Source organism: Orcinus orca, chromosome 7 (assembly GCF_937001465.1).
Source record: "Orcinus orca chromosome 7, mOrcOrc1.1, whole genome shotgun sequence".
Classification (NCBI taxonomy): Eukaryota; Metazoa; Chordata; class Mammalia; order Artiodactyla; family Delphinidae; genus Orcinus; species Orcinus orca.
The window spans coordinates 59,066,345-59,089,110 of record NC_064565.1 but is presented as its reverse complement, the minus strand read 5'-3'; the positions used below and the strand labels follow the sequence as shown (position 1 = coordinate 59,089,110).

At 37.3% G+C, this 22,766-nt stretch overlaps 1 protein-coding gene across 1 annotated transcript in view; it reads right to left on the bottom strand.

Annotated features, from left to right (window-relative positions):
- Positions 1-21,423: 21,423 nt before the first annotated feature.
- MYO3B (myosin IIIB) overlaps positions 21,424-22,766 on the bottom strand; it is a 407,127-nt gene continuing 405,784 nt past the window's right edge. Inside the window, exon 35 of the mRNA XM_004267283.2 lies at positions 21,424-22,228. Coding sequence (XP_004267331.1) covers positions 22,090-22,228 — 139 coding nt within the window. The 3' untranslated portion in view covers positions 21,424-22,089. The remainder of the gene's footprint in view (positions 22,229-22,766) is intronic.

Here is a 22,766-nt window from a genome sequence, read left to right as displayed (position 1 = left end):
TACTTTTGAACCTCATAAACATAAAAAGTTTAATCTCTCCTGTCTTCAGTCTAAACCTCGATCCTAATCCTTCTCTTCAGCCTCTGATTGTTTCCATCCTAAAAATCTGGACAATACTACAATCTCCTTGAATTACCTCTCCACCTTTTTCCTTCTTTTTCCTACTAAGTTTCTGGAGAAGTAGTCTGCAGCCACAGGAAACTAAAGTGACTGTCCCAAACATCCAGTTAATAAATTATAGGGAAGTTCCATTTCTTCTGCATGGGGTCATCTTTAATTTATCCCTCCCCATCCCTTCCTTTCCCACCCCCTACCACCCAATATGTAAATGACAGTTTTGCAAGAGGTATTGGTTTCATACCCGTTTCTATTACTCTTACTCAGGTCTTCATTGTCTTTTGCTGAACTACCATGTAAGTCTTCCAGCTGATCTCCTTGCCTCTCACTTCTCCTCTTCACTCTACTGCCAACAAGCTTTTGCCAAATCCTAGCTCTGTTCATGGCATTCCTCTGAAGAAAGTCCCCATTGGTTTCTTTTTTCCCAGGAGAGTACAGACTCCCTAGCACAGCATTCAAAGTCCTCCATAATCAATGTCTCCAGTTTTGCCTTTTATATATATTCTATGCTCTAATCAAGCCAGAACAGGACCTGAATTTTCCTGCTGCTTCAGATTGATGGAGCTCTTCTGGGACACTTTCGGTTGTTCAAGTTGCATAAGGGTGCTTGGGATGGGGAGGGAGGAGGTATTTTTTTCTAGTTCACACTAGGGGCTAGTAGCATCCCTTGAGTCTCACTTTATGGGATGCCAGTCTGTCCTACCTCTGCCCATCTCTGCTGTATCCACCATTCAAGATTCAGGATGAATACTGATTCCTTCATGAAGCATTCCTTTATGGTCCCTGCTCTGACCTTACTTACTCTGCCATTTCCTAGTAAATATTTATGCATATGTCACAACTTCCTTCCTATATTGTAAGCTCCTAGATCAGCGCAATGATAGCGTCTTAAAACGGTAATATCTGGCGGTTAGTCATGAGGTGTAGAACAAATCATTTATTTTTAATAATAGTTCAAATATTGAACTGTACACTTTAAAAGGGTGAATTGTACAGTATGTGAATTACATCTCAATAAAGCTGCTATAAAAATAAAAGTTCAAATACAAATATTTGTAAATGATTTAAAATCATTTAAATAATTTTAAGCAGGACAGGTTACAACATAGCAGATGAAGCATGCACACATTTTTATCTCCTATTTCTTGAGACCTCATTTAAATGGCAGTAAAGAAGAACAAAAAAGAATAAACTCAAAGTAATGATGAGAATGGAAGAGGGAATTATCAAGGGAAAAGATCTTAACATATTTCTGGAAGATGAAAAGTGGATAGAAGAAGGTATCTGCTTCCAGTCATAAAGGACTAAGTGATTCAAACTGCCTTTCTTTTGAGGCCAAATAGTAAGTTAGGACAAAATTTAAAATAAAACTGATAAGTCAGACAAAAGAAGACAAATACTGAAATATATCACTTATATATGGAATCTAAAAAATACAACAAACTAGTGAATACAACAAAAACAGAAGCAGACTCACAGATATAGAAAACAAACTAGTGGTTACCAGTGGGGAGAGGGAAGGGGCAATATAGGGATGGGGGAGTGGGAGGTACAAACTATTGGTTGTAAGATAGGCTCAAGGATATATTGTACAACACAGGGAATAGAGCCAATATTTTGTAATAACTGTAAATGGAATGTAACCTTTAAAAATTGTATAAGATTATTTTAAAAAATCAAAAAACTTAATAAAATAAAAATTAAAAAAAAATATACCTGACTGAAGGCACTCGAAAGCTAGCATGAGAGTGAATATATACTGAACCAAGGTCTAGGAGAGGACAGAAATTCCGAGAGGATACCTGAGCGCTAGGGGCAACTTTTCTTCTTCTGGACATTTGCCAATTCCAGAAGAGACAACTAAGGAGAAGCTGTTAGGCTGTGCAGTGCAGGGTCAAGCGGACAAAAGCTGGAGTCTTGAACACCTACCTCCACAACACACACACATACTCTGACTTGGGATTGCAAAGAGCTCCCCTCTAGCAGAGACGGAACCAGATGCAGACTGCTCTCACAGGGACTGCAGGTACGTTTCCAACCATCCCAGGCTCTGAAGTTGGAATAAAGTGGTCCTGATTTGTTCATGCCCCCCAGCAAATATTAGTTTTATGGAGGAAGACAATACTATCCTGGGCCTCAAATTACCTTTACAAATAATTTTGCAAATATAATTTCCAGCATGCAATAAATAATAACCAAGAGAGTAAGAAAACATGAATGAGAACCACATCATAGTAAAACTTCTGGAAACCACAGAGAGAGGAAAACTTAAAAGTGGTCACAGAAAAAGACAGATTACCTTCAAAGGAATAACAATTTGGCTTACAGCTGACCTTTCAACAGATACAATGAGGACCAGAAGATAAAGTGCTGCCTTTAAAGTTCCAAGAGAAAATAACTGCCAATATAGAATTCTACACTCATCAAAAATATCCTCCCAGAATTAAGGTGAAATGATGACATTTTCAGTTAAACAAAAACTTACAGCAGCAGACTCACATTGAAGGAAACACTCAAGAGTGCTATTTAGGCAGAAGGAAACAGATTCTAGAATAGAAGGTCAGAGATGTGGGAAGAAATGAAGAGAAATGAAAACAATAACAACATCCTGTGGGACATAAAATGTATATAAAATTGAGATACACCATAACAGTGGCAATATAATCAAGGAAGAATGTATATAATGTAGATAGATTGATAGATAGATAACTACAGATAGTGTTTTAAGGTCCTTGGATTCTTGAGTGATCTAAGAAGAGGGTATAAGTAGCACAGGTAATATTAGAGTTTGATAAGTCAAGGGTACACATTGTAATTTCTTGGGTAGCCACAAGAGAATGATAAAAGTGTGTGTATATACCTAGTAACATAGCCTCAAAATATATAAAGAAAAAATATACAAAAATAAAAGGAGAAATAGGCAAATTCATAATCATAGAGGGAGATTTTACAGACTTCTCTTAATAACTAACAGAAGAAGCAGTCAAAAAATCAGTAAGTATGGGGAAGATGACAATTATCAAACTTGAACTACTGTGCGTATATTGAAGGCTGTAGAATACACCTAATTTTAAAGCATATATGGAATATTTATAAAAGTTTTATCCAAAAAAATCATATGCTGGGCCATAAAGTCTCAACAAATCATACTGAATTAGTTCTCTGGCCATAACACAATTAAGCTAGGCTCAACAACAAAAAGAAGAGAAAATGCCTGTATGTTTAGTAATTAATAAATAAAATTCCAAAAATCTCATTAAAAAAGGCCGAAAAAAGGAATGAATGTTTGAAACATGTTTTGAGTCCAATAATAAAAAAAATACTTGTATGTTGCTGCTAATTTCATACTTAGAGGGAAATGATAGCTTAAATGAATGTATTAGACAGGAAGTCTTAAAATTCTAAGAAGTTAGGAAAAATAATGGCAAATTATATCAAAGAAAAGATAAAGTAAAGGAGTAAAAGTTAGTGAAATAGAAATCAAATAGGTAATAAAAAAGATGAACAAAATCAAAAGTTGTTTTCATTAAAAGACTAATGAAATTGACAAACCTGAAAAGACTAGTCAAGGAAAAAGAGAGAGAACACAAATTGTCACCATCACAAATGAAAAAGGGGACCTTACTACAGATTCTACAATATTAAAAATACCTTAAGGTATATTTTGAACAATACTAACCAAATTTGAAAATGTAGGAGAAATGGACAAATTCCTTGAAAAATGAAACTTACCAAAACTGACACAGGAAGAAATAGAAAATATGAATAGTCATGTTATTAAGGAAATTTAATCCATAATTAAAATTTTCCCCTTATAAAAAACTGCAGGCATGCACTTCCCTGGCGATCTAGTGGTTAAGACTCTGTGGATCCCTCAGTCTGGGAACTAAGATCCCACATGCCACGTGCTGTGGCCAAAAATTAAAAAAAAACAAAAACAAAAACAACAAAAAACTGCAGGCACAAATAGCTCCCTTAGTGAATTTAAAAAATTTTAAGAAGGAATTAATGTCATTCTTACACAAACTTTTCCTAAGAAAGACAAATTGGATATTATGAGAATAAAAGTTTTACATGCTAATTTTATCATGAGCATAGCTATAAAGATTTTTTAAAAATAACAAATCAAATGCAGCAATATGTAAAAGGATAATACAACATGATAGAGTTGTATATATTGTAAGAATGCAAGGTTTATTCACATTAGAAAACCAGTATAACTCACTAGTTAACAAAATAAAGGAGAAAAATCATAGGTTTCTCAAATCAACAGAAACACTCAGCCAACCCACAGGAGTTGTGAGAAATACGTGGTTGATTCCGGTGGTTTATAGTGCAGCAATAACTAACTGAAACAGGTAGTAAGTCAAGAAAAAACAAAGTATAAATATTGAAAAGGAAGAAAAAGTCTATAGTTATTTGCAGAGATTGTGTATGTAGAAAATCCAAAATTATCTACAGATACATTATTGGAATTAATGAGTAAATTTAGCAAAGTTGATGGATCTCAAGTGCAAAATATCAATTGCATTTCCATATAAGGACTATATCTTAGTCTGTTCAGTCTGCTATAACAGAATACCATAGACTGGGTGGCTTAAACAACAGAAATTTATCTCTTACAGTCCTGGAGGCTGGGAAATTCAAGATTAGGGTGCTGGCAGATACAGTGTCTGGTGAGAGCCTGCTTCCTGGTTGAGAGACAGCCATCTTTTCACTGTGTCCTTACAAGGCAGAAGAGGCAAGCAAGCTCTCTGGGGTATGTTTTACAAGGGCATTAATTCCATTCATGAGGGCTCCATCCTCATGACCTAATCACTTCTCAAAGGCACCACCACCAAATACCATCACACTGGGGCCTAGGTTTCAGCATATGAATTTTTTTTTGAAATTTCTTTTATTTTTAATACAGCAGGTTCTTATTAGTTATCTATTTTATACATATTAGTGTATATATGTCAATCCCAATCTCCCAATTCATCACACCACCCCACCACCCCGTTTTCCCCCCTTGGTGTCCATATGTTTGTTCTGTACATCTGTGTCTCTATTTCTGCCTTGCAGACCGGTACATCTGTACCATTTTTCTAGATTCCACATATATGCATTAATATATTTGTTTTTCTCTTTCTGACTTACTTCACTCTGTATGACAGTCTGTAGATCCATCCACGTCTCTACAAATGACCCAATTTTGTTCCTTTTTATGGCTGAGTAATATTCTATTGTATATATGTACCACATCTCCTTTATCCATTCGTCTGTCTATGGGCATCTAGGTTGCTTCCGTGACCTGGCTATTGTAAATAGTGCTGCAGTGAACATTGGGGTGCATGTGGCTTTTTGAATTATGGTTTTCTCTGGGTATATGCTGAGTAGTGGGATTACTGGCTCATACTGTAATTCTATTTTTAGTTTTTTAAGGAACCTCCATACTGTTCTGCATAGTGCCTGTATCAATTTACATTCCCAACAACAGTGCAAGAGGGTTTCCTTTTCGCCACACCCTCTCCAGCATTTGTTGTTTGTAGATTTTCTGATGATGCCCATTCTGATCAGTGGGAGGTGATACCTCATTGTAGTTTTGATTTGCATTTCTCTAATAATTAGTGATGTTGAGCACCTTTTCATGTGCCTCTTGGCCATCTGTATGTCTTCTTTGGAGAAATGTCTATTTAGGTCTTCTGCCCATTTTTGGATTGGGTTGTTTGTTTTTTTTAACAATGAGCTGCGTGAGCTGTTTATATATTTTGGAGAATAATCTTTTGTCTGTTGATTTGTTGGCAAATATTTTCTCTCATTCTGAGGGTTGTCTTTTCGTTTTATTTATAGTTTCCTTTGCTGTGCAAAAGCTTTTAAGTTTCATTAGGTCCCATTTGTTTATTTTCGTTTTTTTCCCATTACTCTAGGAGATGGGTCAAAAAAGATCTTGCTGTGATTTATGTTAAAGGGTGCTCTTCCTATGTTTTCCTCTAAGAGTTTTATAGTGTCCAGTCTTACATTTAGGTCTCTAATCCATTTTGAGTTTAATTTTGTGTATGGTGTTAGGGGGGGTTTTAATTTCATTCTTCTACATGTAGCTGTCCAGTTTTCCCAGCACCACTTATTGAAGAGATTGTCTTTTCTCCATTGTATATCCTTGCCTCCTTTGTTATAGATTAGTTGACCATAGGTGCATAGGTTTAGCTCTGGGCTTTCTATCCTGTTCCATTGATCTATATTTCTGTTTTTGTGCCAGTACCATATTGTCTTGATGACTGTGGCTTTGTAGTATAGTCTGAAGTCAGGGAGTCTGATTCCTCCAGCTCCGTTTTTTTCCCTCAAGACTGCTTTGGCTATTCAGGGTCTTTTGTGTCTCCATACAAATTTTAAGATTTTTTCTTCTAGTTCCGTAAAAAATGCCATTGGTAATTTTATAGGGATTGCACTGAATCTGTAGATTGCTTTGGGTAGTATAGTCATTTTCACAGTATTGATTCTTCCAATCTAAGAACATGGCATATCTCTCCATTTGTGTCATTTTGATTTTTTTCATCAGTGTCTTATAGTTTTCTGAGTACAGGTTTTTTACCTCCTTAGGTAGGTTTATTCCTAGGTATTTTATTCTTTTTGTTGCAATGGTGAATGGGATTGTTTCCTTAATTTCTCTTCTGATCTTTTGTTCTTAGTGTATAGGAATGAAAGATTTCTGTGCATTAATTTTGTATCCTGCAGCTTTACCAAATTCATTGATTAGCTCTAGTAGTTTTCTGGTGGCATCTTTAGGATTCTCTATGTATAGTATCATGTCATCTGCAAACAGTGACAGTTTTACTTCTTCTTTTCCAATTTGTATTACTTTTCTTTCTTTTTCTTCTCTGATTGCCATGGCTAGGACTTCCAAAACTGTTGAATAAGAGTGGCGAGAGTGGACATCCTTGTCTTGTTCCTGATCTGAGAGGAAATGTTTTCAGTTTTTTACCATTGAGAATGATGTTTGCTATGGGTTTGTCATATATGGCCTTTATTATGTTGAGGTAGGTTCCCTCTGTGCCCACTTTCTGGAGAGTTTTTATCACAAATGGGTGTTGAATTTTGTCAAAAGCTTTTTCTGCATCTATTTAGATGATCATATAGTTTTTAGTTTTCAATTTGTTAATATGGTGTATCACACTGATTGATTTACATATATTGAAGAATCCTTGCATCCCTGGGATAAATCCCACTTGGTCATGTGTATGATCCTTTTAATGTGTTGTTGGATTCTGTTTGCTACTATTTTGTTGAGGACTTTTGCATCTATATTCATCAGTGATATTGGTCTGTAATTTTATTTTTTTGTAGTATCTTTCTCTGGTTTTGGTATCAGGGTGATGGTGGCCTCATAGCATGAGTTTGGAAGTGTTCCTTCCTCTGCAATTTTTTGGAAGAGTTTCAGAGGGGTAGGTATTAACTCTCCTCTAAATGTTTGATGGAATTCACCTGTGAAGCCATCTGATCCTGGACTTTTGTTTCTTGGGATATTTTTAACCACTGTGTCAATTTCATTACTTGTGATTGGTCTGTTCATATTTTCTATTTCTTCCTGGTTTAGTCTTGGAAGCTTATATCTTTCTAAGAATTTGTGCATTTCTTCCAGGCTGTCCATTTTATTGGCATAGAGTTGCCTGTAGTAGTCTCTTAGGATGCTTTGTATTTCTGCAGTGTCCCTTGTAACTTCTCCTTTTTCATTTCTAATTTTATTGATTTGATTCCTCTCCCTCTTTTTCTTGATGAGTCTGGATAAAGATTTATCAATTTTGTTTATGTTCTCAAAGAACTAGCTTTTAGTTTTATTGATCTTTGCTATCGTTTCCTTCATTTCTTTTTCACTTATTTCTGTTCTGATCTTATGATTTCTTTTCTTCTACTAACTTTGGGTTTTGTTTGTTCTTTCTCTAGTTTCTTTAAGTGTAAGGTTAGATTGTTTATTTGAGATTTTTCTTGTTTCTTGAGGTGTGATAGGATTGCTATAAACTTCCCTCTTAGAACTGCTTTTGCTGCATCCCATAGGTTTTGGATCATTGTGTTTTCGTTGTCATTTGTCTCTAGGTATTTTTTAATTTCCTCTTTGATTTCTTCAGTGACCTCTTGGTTATTTAGTAACGTACTGTTTAGCCTCCATGTGTTTGTGTTTTTAACGTTTTTTTCCCTGTAGTTGATTTCTAATCTCATAGCACTGTGGTCGGAAAAGATGCTTGATATGATTTCAATTTTCTTAAATTTACTGAGCCTTGATTTGATGTGATCTATCCTGGAGAACGTTCCGTGTGCACTTGAGAAGAAAGTATAATCTGCTGTTTTTGGATGGAATGTCCTATAAATATCAATTAAATCTATCTGGTCTATTGTGTCATTTAAAGCTAGTGTTTCCATATTAATTTTCTGTCTGGATGATCTGTCCATTGGTGTAAGTGAGGTGTTAAAGTCCCCCACTATTATTGTGTTACTGTCAGTTTCCTGTTTTATAGCTGTTAGCAGTTGCCTTATGGATTGAGGTGCTCCTATGTTGGGTGCATATATATTTATAATTGTTATATCTTCTTCTTGGACTGATCCCTTGATCATTATGTAGTGTCCTTCCTTATCTCTTGTAACATTCTTTATTTTAAAGTCTATTTTATCTGATATGAGTACTGCTACTCCAGCTTTCTTTTGATTTCCATTTGCATGGAATATCTCTTTCCATCTCCTCCCTTTCAGTCTCTATGTGTCCCTAGGTCTGAAGGGGATTTCTTGTAGACAGCATATATATGGGTCTTGTTTTTGTTTCCATTCAGTGATCCTGTATCTTTTGGTTGGAGCATTTAATCCATTGACATTTAAGGTAATTATCGATATGTATGTTCCTATTACCATTTTCTTAATTGTTTTGGGTTTGTTTTTGTAGGTCCTTTTCTTCTCTTGTGTTTCCCACTTAGAGAAGTTCCTTTAGCATTTGTTGTAGAGCTGGTTTGGTGGTGCTGAATTCTCTTAGCTTTTGCTTGTCTGTAAAGCTTTCGATTTCTCCATCGAATATGAATGAGATCCTTGCCAGGTACAGTCATCTTGGTTGCAAGTTCTTCCCTTTCATCACTTTAAATATATCAGGCCACTCCCTTCTGGCTTGTAGAGTTTCTGCTGAGAAATCAGCTGTTAACCTATGGGAGTTCTTTGTATGTTATTTGTTGTTTTTCCCTTGTTGCTTTTAATAATTTGTCTTTAATTTTTATTGGTTTGATTACCATGTGTCTTGGTGTGCTTCTCTTTGGGTTTATCCTGCCTGGGACTCTCTGTGCTTCCTGGACTTGGGTGGCTATTTCCTTTCCCACGTTCGGGAAGTTTTCGACTATCATCTCTTCAAATATTTTCTTGGGTCCTTTCTCTCTCTCTTCTTCTGGGACCCCTATAATGCAAATGTTGGTGCGTTTAATGTTGTCCCAGAGGCCTCTTAGGCTGTCTTCATTTCTTTTCATTCTTTTTTCTTTATTCTGTTCCACAGCAGTGATTTCCACCATTCTGTCTTCCAGGTCACTTATCCATTCTTCTGCCTTAGTTATTCTGCTATTGATTCCTTCTAGTGTAGGTTTTTTTTTTTTTTTTTTTTGTGGTACATGGGCTTCTCACTTTTGTGGCCTCTCCCGTTGCAGAGCACAGGCTCCAGACGCACAGGCTTAGTGGCCATGGCTCATGGGCCTAGCCGCTCTGCGGCATGTGGGATCTTCCCAGACTGGGGCATGAAACTGTGTCCCCTGCATCGGCAGGTGGACTCTCAACCACTGCGCCACCAGGGAAGCCCCTCTAGTGTAGTTTTCATTTCAGTTATTGTATTGTTCATCTCTGTTTGTTTGTTCTTTAATTCTTCTAGGTGTTTGTTCTTTATTTCTTCTAGATCTTTGTTAAACATTTCTTGCATCTTCTCGATCTTTGCCTCCATTCTTTTTCTGAGGTCCTGGATCATCTTCATTATCATTACTCTGAATTCTTATTCTGGAAGGTTGCCTATCTCCATTTCATTTAGTTATGTTTCTGGGGTTTTATCTTGTTCCTTCATCTGGTACATAGTTCTCTGCCTTTTCATTTTGTCTATCTTTCTGTGAATGTGGTTTTCGTTCCACAGGCTACAGGACTGTAGCTCTTCTTGCTTCTGCTGTCTGCCCTCTGGTGCATGAGGCTATCTAAGAGGCTTGTGCAAGTTTCCTGATGGGAGGGACTGGTGGTGGGTAGAGTTGGCTGTTGCTCTGGTTGGCAGAGCTCAGTAAAACTTTAATCCTCTTGACTGCTGAAGGGTGGAGCTGAGTTCCCTCCCTGTTGGTTGTTTGGCCTGAGGTGACCCAGCACTGGAGGTTATGGGCTCTTTGGTAAGGCTAATGGTGGACTCAGGGAGGGTTCATGCCAAGGAGTAGTTCACAGAATTTCTGCTGCCAGTGTCCTTGTCCCCTCAGTGCGCCACAGCCACCTCCCACCTCTGTAGGAGATCCTCCAACACTAGCAGGTAGGTCTAGTTCAGTCTCCTGTGGGGTCACTGCTCCCCCCTGGGTCCTGATGCATACACTACTTTGTGTGTGCCTTCCAAGAGTGGAGTCTCTGTTTCCCCAGTGCTGTTGAAGTCCTGCAATCAAATATCGCTAGCCTTCAAAGTCTGATTCTCTGGGAATTCCCCCTCCCATTGCCAGACCCCAGGTTGGGAAGCCTGACGTGGGGCTCAGAACCTTCATTCCAGTGGGTGGACTTCTGTGGAATAATTGTTCTCCAGCATTTGAGTCACCCACCCAGTGGTTTTGGGATTTGATTTTATTCTGATTGCGCCCCTCCTTCTGTCTCATTGTGGCTTTTCCTTTGTCTTTGGATGTGGGGTGTCTTTTTTGGTGAGTTCCAGTGTCTTCCCGTAGACGACTGTTCAGCAGTTAGTTGTGATTCTGGTGCTCTTGCAAGAGGGAGTCAGCATACGAATTTTGTGGGGACATAGACATTTTGTCTATAGCAAGCAACTAATAGTTAGAAATTTTAAAAATAACATCAAATTATATATGGTACATAGGAATAAAACTAACAAAATATGTGTAAGATTTCTCACAGAAAATTATAAACCATTATTGAGAGAGGAGAAGAAATAACTAAATAAATAGAAGGATATACCATGTTCACAGATTAAAAAAATCCAATATTGTATTGTATCCATGATAATTCCTTCCAGATTGACTAATAGACTCAAGATGATTCCAAAGAAATCCCAACAGGTTTTTTTTTTTTTCCCTCTAGAAGTTGACTATTTAATTCTACAGTATGCAGAGGGCCCAAACTAATCACAGGTGTTTTGGAGAAGAGAAACAATGTTGGAAGATTTGCTCTGCTGTACACGAAGGCCTATTATAAAGGTATGGTATTTAAGGTAATGATAACAGATAGATCAATGGAACAGAATAGAGACTCTGGAAATAGGCCCATAAACACTTGATTTATGTAAATGGTAGTAGTTTAGAACAGTAGGAAAGGGATGGCCTTTTCATTAAATGGCGCTGAGACACTGAGTATCTATTATAGAAAACCTGAAAATTGACCCTTACTGCCCACCATTCACAAAGTCAATTCTGTGTGGGTTGAAGGTCTAAATGTGAGAGGCAAAACAATAACGCTTCCAGAAGGTAGTAAAGGCAAATATCTTTATGACCTTTGAGTACAAGTTTCTTAACAGGCTATAAAAAAGGACTAATCAAAAAGGAAAAGACTGGTAAGTTGTACTATGTTAAAATTATAAACTTTTTTTTTTTAAGCAAAAGTTAATTTAAGAGCAAGCCACCTAGTTAAGGAATTATTTGCAACACATGTAACTAACAATATATGATACATTTCTTCAAATTAAAAGACAAATTGTTAACCAGTTAAAAATGGACATGTAACAAAAGGAGATCTCTAAAATGGTCACTAAACACATACAAATGTGCTCAATATCATTATTAGTCAGCCACGTGTGAGCTATATTCACAGTGAGACTATATACCCATCAGAGTGCCTGTATGAAGAAGACTGATACTAGCAAGTGTTGGTGAGAATGCAGACCAATGGGAGCTCGCTTGTACCACTGGAGCGACTATAAATTGGTACATCACTTAGGAAAACAGTTTGGCATCATCTACTGAAGTGAAGGTATGTGTACCTTAGGACCCTGCAATTCTAATCCTAAGTATATAGCCAACAGAAATGCATGCAAATATATACTAAGACACATATACAACAATGTTGTAGTAGCAATTTGCAAAATAGCCCCATATTGGAAACAAGTCATATTTGTCTATCAAAAGCAGAATGGGTAAATCAATTATGGCATGTTCATATCCTGGAATACTACACAGCATGAAAATGAACTACATTTACATCCCACAACACAGATGAATCTCACAAATATAACACTGAATAAAAGGAACATGATCCCCCAAATTACATACTACATGATTCCACTTATATAAAGTTCCCCAAACCTACCTATAAGAGGTAAAACATAACTATAGTGTTTAGGGATACATGTAAGTGGTAAAACTATAAAGAAATCAAGGAAGTGTTCACCATAAAAATCATGAGAGTGCTTATCTATGAGAAGGCAGGTGGGGGAAGGAGCAACTGTAAGGGACATGAAGGAGGCAGTTGACAATGTTCTATTCTTGACTGTAGGAGTGGTTACATAGATACTCACTTTCTGATAACTTATTGAGCTGAGTCTTCTGATTTGTACACTTTTCTGTATTTGTATTATATTTAAAAATTAAGTTTAAAAAGTGGATGGAAGCATATGTGCAGATGAGCCAAAAGGGAGGAAGAAACAGCAGCTCAGAACATGAACACCAATGGTTGCAGTGAAGTTTTAAAAAATTGTTCTATTCTCATAATTATTTTTATTTTGTCCAGGGACCATTATTCTATTAGTCTTGACATTACCCTTCAGCCTGTTGGTTTTCTTCAGGTCAGCTATCCTCATAGAGATACTATCTAAAGTTAATGGCACAAAAAATAGGTGTTTAATTATATAATTCAAAGTTTAAAAGGTAATCGACAAAAATTTAAAAACAAAATTGTAAGCACTGGAAGAAATAAGACAGAGGGGTGAAGAAATTGAGATAAATGCACATCTTCCATAGGGGAGGAAAGTAGATATTGTCTAAAATGATGAATCAACAACAGAAGCAAATTATTCAGAGATATGATGGAAAGCATTAAAAGAATTAGAAATACTTTTAAAAAATGATTGCTTCTGCGAGAGGGACTAAGGAGCACAGAGAAGAAGACTGCTCTGAATGATTTGATTTTTGATTTGTTTTTGCCATGTTCATATTCCCTTGATAAATCTAGTAAGACATTTAAGAGATTCCATGTTGTATCATTCTAACCTACTGATTTAAGAACTGCTCTTTGAGTTTGTGGCATTATGACTTGTCAAAGAATAATATCTACAGTCTGTCTTCTCTGTGTTGTAGTTGATAATGAACACAATTTCTAAAGTATTTTTAGGAGGTATGGCATTACTGTGGCAATGACCAGTTATTATAGAGCTTCTGAATTATGATTTTATAATGGCTTTTATTTCCTTTTAAACTTTATAGATATATTTTAATTAGAAACAAGGCACACTTGTTTAATTAGAAACAATTGTACACTGACAAGTTGGAAGTTATGAACATTTATATTCAACAACTTGAGAAGCTAATATTATCAAATCAAACGTACATGAATTGATGAAAGTGAAATTCCCCAAACCACTCATATTACTAATAACTTTAAAAATCTATATATTCTAGATACTATATTTTAAACAATAAAATAAAATTCATTTGTGTTTCTCCTGCTCTACTTGCATACCTTATGAACATTACCTTTGGGGTGAAGATCTGGAAAAAAGATCAAGACTCATTTTTTATTTTTATTTTTGCGGTATGCGGGCCTCTCACTGTTGTGGCCTCTCCCGTGTGGAGCACAGGCTCCGGACGCGCAGGCTCAGCGGCCATGGCTCACGGGCCCAGCCGCTCCGTGGCATGTGGGATCTTCCCGGACCTGGGCACGAACCCGTGTCCCCTGCACTGGCAGGCGGACTCTCAACCACTGCGCCACCAGGGAAGCCCAAGACTCATTTTTTAAAAAGTAAAGTGTAACTACTGAATAATTAGCTCTATTTCTTTTTCTTGTAACATTAAAATTTCTGAGATCTTGAAATGCCTCATTTCACTACGTCTGTAAGATGCTTATTAGAACTCTCCCCTTGAAAGCTCTAGTAACAATTATTTTTCCTATTTCCTCAAGTTTATTTTTCTCAAAATCTGGGTACCCCCATGTGTACTATCTGCCAAATATTTTAAAGTAAGAAGATTTTTTTGGGGGGTGGGAGCTTTATTTATTTATTTTAAACATCTTTACTAGAGTATAATTGCTTTACAATGGTGTGTTAGCTTCTTCTGTTTAACAAAGTGAATCAGCTATACATATACATATATCCCCATATCTCCTCCCTCTTGCGTCTCCCTCCCACCCTCCCTATCCCACCACTCTAGGTGGTCACAAAGCACCAAGCTGATCTCCCTGTGCTATGCGGCTGCTTCCCACTAGCTATCTATTTTACCTTTGGTAGTGTATATATGTCCATGCCACTCTCTCACTTCGTCCCAGCTTACCTTTCCCCCTCCCCATGTCCTGAGGTCCATTCTCTACGTCTGTGTCTTTATTCCTGTCTGGCCCCTAGGTTCTTCAGTACCAATTTCTTTTTTTTTTTTTAGATTCTATATATACGTGTTAGCATATGGTATTTGTTTTTCTCTTTCTGACTTACTTCACCTGTTTGACAGACTCTAGATCCATCCACCTCACTACAAATAACTCAATTTCGTTTCTTTTTATGGCTGAGTAACATTCCATTGTATATATGTGCCACATCTTCTTTATCCATTCATCTGTTGATGGACACTTAGGTTGCTTCCATGTCCTGGCTATTGTAAATAGAGCTGCGGTGAACATTTTGGTACATGACTCTTTTTGAATTATGGTTTTCTCAGGGTATATGCCCAGTAGTGGGATTGCTGGGTCGGATGGTTGTTCTATTTTTAGTTTTCTGAGGAACCTCCATACTGCTCTCCATAGTGGCTGTATCAATTTACATTCCCACCAACAGTGCAAGAGGGTTCCCTTTTCTCCACACCTTCTCCAGCATTTACTGTTTGTAGATTTTTTGATAATGGCCATTCTGACTTGTGTGAGGTGATACCTCATTGTAGTTTTGATTAGCATTTCTCTAATTATTAGTGATGTTGAGCATCCTTTCATGAGTTTGTTGGCAATCTGTATATCTTCTTTGGAGAAAAGTCTATTTAGGTCTTCTGTCCATTTTTGGATTGGGTTGTTTGCTTTTTTGATACTTAGCTGCATGTATATTTTGGAGATTAATCCTTTCTCAGTTGCTTCATTTGCAAATATTTCCTCCTATTCTGAGGGTTGTCTTTTCGTCTTGTTTATGGTTTCCTTTGCTGTGCAAAAGCTTTTAAGCTTCATGAGTTCCCATTTGTTTATTTTTGGTTTTATTTCCATTTCTCTAGGAGGTGCGTCAAAAAGGATCTTGCTGTGATTTATGTCACAGAGTGTTCTGCCTATGTTTTCCTCTAAGAGTTTTATAGTGTCTGGCCTTACATTTAGGTCTTTAATCCACTTGGAGTTTATTTTTGTGTATGGTGTTAGGGAGTGTTCTAATTTCATTCTTTTACATGTAGTTGTTCAGTTTTCCCAGCAACACTTATTGAAGAGGCTGTCTTTTCTCCATTGTGTATTCTTGCCTCCTTTATCAAAGATAAGATGACCATATGTGCGTGGGTTTATCTCTGGGCTTTCTATCCTGATCTATATTTCTGTTTTTGTGCCAGTACCATACTGTCTTGATTACTGTAGCTTTGCAGTATAGTCTGAAGTCTGGGCGCCTGATTCCTCCAGCTCCGTTTTTCTTTCTTGAGATTGCTTTGGCTATTCGGAGTCTTTCATGTCTCCATACAAATTTTAAGATTTTTGTTCTGGTTCTGTAAAACATGCCACTGGTAATTTGCTAGGTATTGCACTGAATCTGTAGATTGCTTTGGGTAGTATAGTCATTTTCACAATATTGATTCTTCCAATCCAAGAACATGGTATATCTCTCCATCTGTTTGTATCATCCTTAATTTCTGTCTTCAGTGTCTTACAGTTTTCTACATAGAGGTCTTTTGTCCCCTTATGTAGGTTTATTCTTAGGTATTTTATTCTTTTTGTTGCAGTGGTAAATGGGAGTGTTTCTTTAATTTCTCTTCCAGATTTTTCATCATTAGTGTATAGGAATGCAAGAAATTTCTATGCATTAATTTTGTATCCTGCTACTTTACCAAATTCATTGATTAGCTCTAGTAGTTTTCTTGTAGCATCTTTAGGATTCTCTATGTATGATATCATGTCATCTGCAAGCAGTGACAGTTTTACTCCTTTTCTGATTTGGATTCCTTTTATTTCTTTTTCTTCTCTGATTGCTGTGGCTAAAACTTCCAAAACTGTTGAATAAAAGTGGTGAGAGTGGCAACCTTGTCTTGTTCCTGATCTTAGGTGAAATGGTTTCAGTTTTTCACCATTGAGAAGGATGTTGGCTGTGGGTTTGTCATATATGGCCTTTATCATTTTGAGGTAAGTTCTCTCTCTGCCCACTTTCTGGAGGGTTTTTATCATAAATGGGTGTTGAATTTTGTAGAAAGCTTTTTCTGCATCTATTGAGATGATCATATGGTTTTTCTCCTTCAGTCTGTTAATATGGTTATCATATTGATTGATTTGCATATATTGAAGAATCCTTGCATCCCTGGGATAAACCCCACTTGATCATGGTGTATGATCCTTTTAATGTGCTGTTGGATTCTGTTTGCTAGTATTTTGTTGAGGATTTTTGCATCTATGTTCATCAGTGATATTGGCCTGTAGTTTTCTTTCTTTGTGACATCTTTGTCTGGTTTTGGTATCAGGGTGATGGTGGCCTTGTAGAATGAGTTTGGGAGTGTTCCTCCCTCTGCTATATTTTGGAAGAGTTTGAGAAGGATAGGTGTTAGCTCTTCTCTAAATGTTTGATAGAATTCGCCTGTGAAGCCATCTGCTCCTGGGCTTTTGTTTGTTGGAAGATTTTTAATCACAGTTTCAATTTCAGTGCTTGTGATTGGTCTGTTTGTATTTTCTATTTATTCCTGGTTCAGTCTTGGAAGGTTGTGCTTTTCTAAGAATTTGTCCATTTCTTTCAGGTTGTCCATTTTATTGGCATAGAGTGGCTTGTAGTAATCTCTCATGATCCTTTGTATTTCTGCAGTGTCAGTTGTTACTTCTTTTTCATTTCTAATTCTATTGATTTGAGTCTTCTCCCTTTTTTTCTTGATGAGTCTGGCTAATGGTTTATCAATTTTGTTTATCTTCTCAAAGAACCAGCTTTTAGTTTTATTGATCTTTGCTATCGTTTCCTTCATTTCTTTTTCATTTATTTCTGATCTGATCTTTATAATTTCTTTCCTTCTGCTAACTTTGGGGTTTTTTTTTTGTTTTTCTTTCTCTAATTGCTTTAGGTGTAAGGTTAGGTTTTTTATTTGAGATGTTTCTTGTTTCTTGAGGTAGGATTGTATTGCTATAAACTTCCCTCTTAGAACTGTTTTTGCTGCATCCCATATGTTTTGGGTCGTTGTGTTTTCATTGTCATTTGCTTCTAGGAATTTTTTTATTTCCTTTTTGATTTCTTCAGTGATCTCTTGGTTATTTAGTAGTGTATTGTTTAGCCTCCATGTGTTTGTATTTTTTACAGATCTTTTCCTGTAATTGATATCTAGTCTCATAGCATTGTGGTAGTAAAAGATACTTGATATGATTTCTATTTTCTTAAATTTGCCAAGGCTTGATTTGTGACCCAAGATATGATCTATCCTGGAGAATGTTCCATAAGCACTTGAGAAGAAAGTGTAATCTGCTACTTCTGGAGGGAATGTCCTATAAATATCAATTAAGTCCATCTTGTTTAATGTATCATTTAAAGCTTATGTTTCCTTATTTATTTTCATTTTGGGTGATCTGTCTATTGGTGAAAGTGGGGTGTTAACGTCCCCTACTACTATTGTGTTACTGTCGATTTCCTGTTTTATGACTGTTAGCATTTGCCTTATGTATTGTGGTGCTCCTATGTTGGGTGCATAAATATTTACAATTGTTACATCTTTTTCTTGGATTGTCCCCTTGATCATTATGTAGTGTCCTTCTTTGTCTCTTTTAATAGTCTTTATTTTAAAATCTGTTTTGTCTGATATGAGAATTACTACTCCAGCTTTCTTTTGATATCCATTTACATGGAATATATTTTTCCATCTCCTCACTTTCAGTCTGTATGTGTCCCTAGTTCTGAAGTGGGTCTCTTGTAGACAGCATATATATGAGTTTTGTCTTTGTATCTATTCAGCCAGTATATGTCTTTTGGTTGGAGCATTTAATCCATTTACATTTAAGGTAGTTATCGAATGTATGTTCCTATTACCATTTTCTAAATTGTTTTGGATTTGTTATTGTAGGTCTTTTCTTTCTCTTGTGTTTCCTGCCTAGAGAAGTTCCTTTAGCATTTGTTGTAGAGCTGGTCTGGTGGTAGTGAATTCTCTTAGCTTTTGCTTGTTTGTAAAGGTTTTAATTTCTCTGTTGAATCTTAATGAGATCCTTGCTGGGTAAAGTAATCTTGGTTGTAGTTTTCTCCCTTTCATCACGTTAAATATGTCCTGCCACTCCCTTCTGGCTTGCAGAGTTTCTGCTGACAGATCAGCTGTTAACCTTATGGGGATTCCCTTGTATGTTAATTGCTGCTTTTCCCTTGCTGCTTTTAATATTGTTTCTTTGTGTTTAATTTTTGATAGTTTGATTAATATCTGTCTTGGTGTGTTTCTCCTTGGATTTATACTGTGTGGGACTCTGTACTTTCTGGACTTGATTGACTATTTTCTTACCCATATTAGGGAAGTTTTCAACTATAATCTCTTCAAATATCTTCTCAGTCCCTTTTTTTTTCTCTTCTTCTTCTGGGACCCCTATATTTCGAATGTTGGTGTGTATTTTGTTGTCCCAGAGGTCTCTGAGATTGTCCTCAATTCTTTTCATTCTTTTCTTTATTCTGCTCTGCAGTAGTTATTTCCACTATTTTATCTTCCAGGTCACTTATCTGTTCTTCTGCCTCAGTTATTCTGCTATTGATTCCTTCTAGAGAATTTTTAATTTCATTTATTGTGTTTTTCATCACTGTTTGTTTGCTCTTTAGGTCTTCTAGGTCCTTGTTAAACGTTTCTTGTATTTTCTCTATTCTATTTCCAAGATTTTGATCATCTTTATTGTCATTACTCTGAATTCTTTTTCAGGTAGATTGCCTATTTCCTCTTCATTTGTTTGGTCTGGTGGGTTTTTACCTTGCTCCTTCAACTGCTGTGTATTTCTCTGTCTTCTCATTTTGCTTAACTTACTGTGTTTGCAGTCCACTTTTCGCAGGTTGCAGGTTCGTAGTTTCCGTTGTTTTTGGTGTTTGCTCCCAGTGGGTAAAGTTGGTTTAGTGGGTTGTGTAGGCTTCCTGATGGAGGGGACTGGTGCCTGTGTTCTGGTGGATGATGGTGGATCTTGTATTTCTGGTGGGCAGGATTGTGTCTGGTGGTGTGTTTTGGGGTGTCTGTGAACTTATTATGATTTTATGCAGCCTCTCTGCTAATGGGTGGGGTTGTGTTCCTGTCTTGCTAGTTGTTTGGCATAGGGTGTCTAGCACTGTAGCTTGCTGGTCGTTGAGTGGAGGTGGGTCTTAGCATTGAGATGGAAATCCCTGGAAGAGCTTTCGCTGTTTGATATTATATGGAGCTGAGAGGTCTCTGGTGGACCAATGTCCTGAACTGGGCTCTCCCACCTCAGAGGCTCAGGCCTGACATCGGGCTAGAGCACCAAGACCATGTCAGCCACTCGGCTCAGAAGAAAAGGGAGAAAAAATAAAAGAAAGAAAGAAAGAAAAAATAAATAAATAAAGTTATTAAAATAGAAAAAAATTATTAAAAACAAAAACATTATAAAGTAATTTAAAAAAAGAGAGAAAGATCAACCAAACCAAAAAACAAATCCACCAATGATAACAAGTGCTAAAAACTATACAAAGAAAAAAAAAAAGGACATTCAGAACCCTAGGACAAATGGCAAAAGAAAAGCTATACAGACAAAATCACACAAAGAAGCATACACATACACACTCACAAAAAGAGAAAAAAGAAAAAATATATATATATATTTAAAAAAAAGGAAGAGAGCAACCAAATCAATAAACAAATCTACCAATGATAATAAGCTCTAAATACTAAACAAAGATAAACATAAAACCAAAACAAACTAGATGCAGAAAGCAAGCCCCAAGTCTACAGTTGCTCCCAAAGTCCACCTCCTCAATTTTGTGATGATTCTTTGTCTATTCAGGTGTTCCACAGATGCAGGGTACATCAAGTTGACTGTGGAGATTTAATCCACTGCTCCTGAGGCTGCTGGGAGAGATTTCCCTTTCTCTGCTTTGTTTGCACAGCTCCTGGGGTTCAGCTTTGGATTTGGCCCTGCCTCTGCATGTAGGTCACCTGAGGGTGCCTTTTGGGAAGTCTGAGGTCTTCTGCCAGCGTTCAGTATGTGTTCTGTAGGAGTTGTTCCACATGTAGATATAGTTTTGATGTATTTGTGGGGAGGAATTGATCTCCATGTCTTACTCCTCTGCCATCTTGAAGGCGCCCCGCGAGAAGGATGTTAAGAACATCTTTTCTAGAGAAAGGGTCTTGTTAGGTTTTCATATCACACAGCAATCTCTCACATATTGTTGTGCACAGAGTAGTTACTCAAAACACTTGTTGTATTGAATCACACTGAGTAATATAATATATGGTAAAACATCATTACAATAGGACTAGGCCAAACTTCATTGAAAAATCAGAGCTTATGGTGTAAGAAAAGTGATTAATAGTCTATCACATATAATTGAAAGTAACTTTCCTGTCAGATATGTTGTATAACTAAGTCTCTCCACTCACTCAAGGGTGGGCATTTACTGGATGTCCTCTCTGTGCAAGGCACCGTGCTAGGCTCTGTGCACAGAAAGGTGGACGAGACAAAATGCTTCCCTTGCAGCCACTCACAGCCTCATGGAGACAGCCAACCAGAGAATGGACAGTTACAAAACGATGTGACATGGACTCTGACAGGTCCAGATTTTCTTTCCATCTCTTTCCTTTCTTTTTACTGCCAAGTTGATGGGGGTGTCTTGGTAAGGTAGAATAAAGAGGCAAAGGCTTTATCAGGATAATAATTAGCAAGAGAGGGGTTCATTTGTCTTAAAGGAAGAACCTGAAAGATTCAGGCTCCCCTGAGCATGAAAAATTATCCTGGCCTCAGAGACCTTGAGTGTACTCCTCAAGGATGGGGGCACTCAGCAATGGAGCCCTGACCCTGGGGAGAGGCAGGATGGGGTAGAAAAGACCAGCAAAGGGGAAGGGGATGCAGTGTAGACGTGAGGAGGAAAGGGACTCCTGGATTTCCACAGGGGCGGATTCTGCATGGAATGACATGGTGGGAAAAATAAAGAAATACCATCAGTGTCCACACGTGAGACTGATACCCTCTTAGATGTTGGGGGCATGAATGATGGTTATTGCTGTAGTGGAGGTGTGCTCAGTGTCCCACAGGGACCCATGGGATGAGGAAAGGAGAGGTTGCCTAGGTCAGGCTACACAGCAGATGTGGGGAGGGTGACAGAGGTAGGAGAAAATGGTTTGAAATCTGAAAATTGTTCAGTAAGGCTCCAGAACAGACCACATGTCCATAGAAGCTGACCCCATTGCACGACTTTCTTATTAAATGACAATCAGTCAATTACCATGATTGTTCTTACCCTCAACAGACTTGGGGGGCAGGAAGTACAACTCAGTGCTGAGCAGAAGATGCTCCCTTTGAGGATGAAGAAAAAAAGAGAGGGTGGGCTGAGCTGTCTTCCTCGGGGATAGAGCCCACAGGTGACAGAGATTTGTAATAGTCATCTTCCCCATCAAGCACTTTGATTTGGCTGCAACAAAGGAAAGAGTTTCAGCAGAAAAAGAAAACAAGTGCAGCAGTCATCAATGGGGCAGCTTAAGTTGTGTGAATACTTGGAACAGGGTTGGGCCCCAACACTGAGTCGGGGGGGCAGCTTACGGTAGCTCAGGGTCCCCCAGCCCAGAGAACTGGTGTCTGATCCACAAAGCCTTTCACATCTAGGTCACACACTAATAATGGGCCCAATTTAGTGGTATCTGGAAATTGTAATCATATTGCAACTTAAATTATGTGAATTAACTTGTCTGGTTCCCTCTAGATGAGAAAGTTCCCTTCCTGATCTTTATTTCTCAGACTAGTACCAATTACCTACCTCACTCCTATTCTTTTTTTTTCTTTTACATCTGTACCTTTTTTTTTTTTAACATCTTTATTGGAGTATAATTGCTTTACAATGGTGTGTTAGTTTCTGCTTTATAACAAAGTGAATCAGTTATACATATACATACGTCCCCATATCTCTTCCCTCTTGCGTCTCCCTCCCTCCCACCCTCTCTATCCTACCCCTC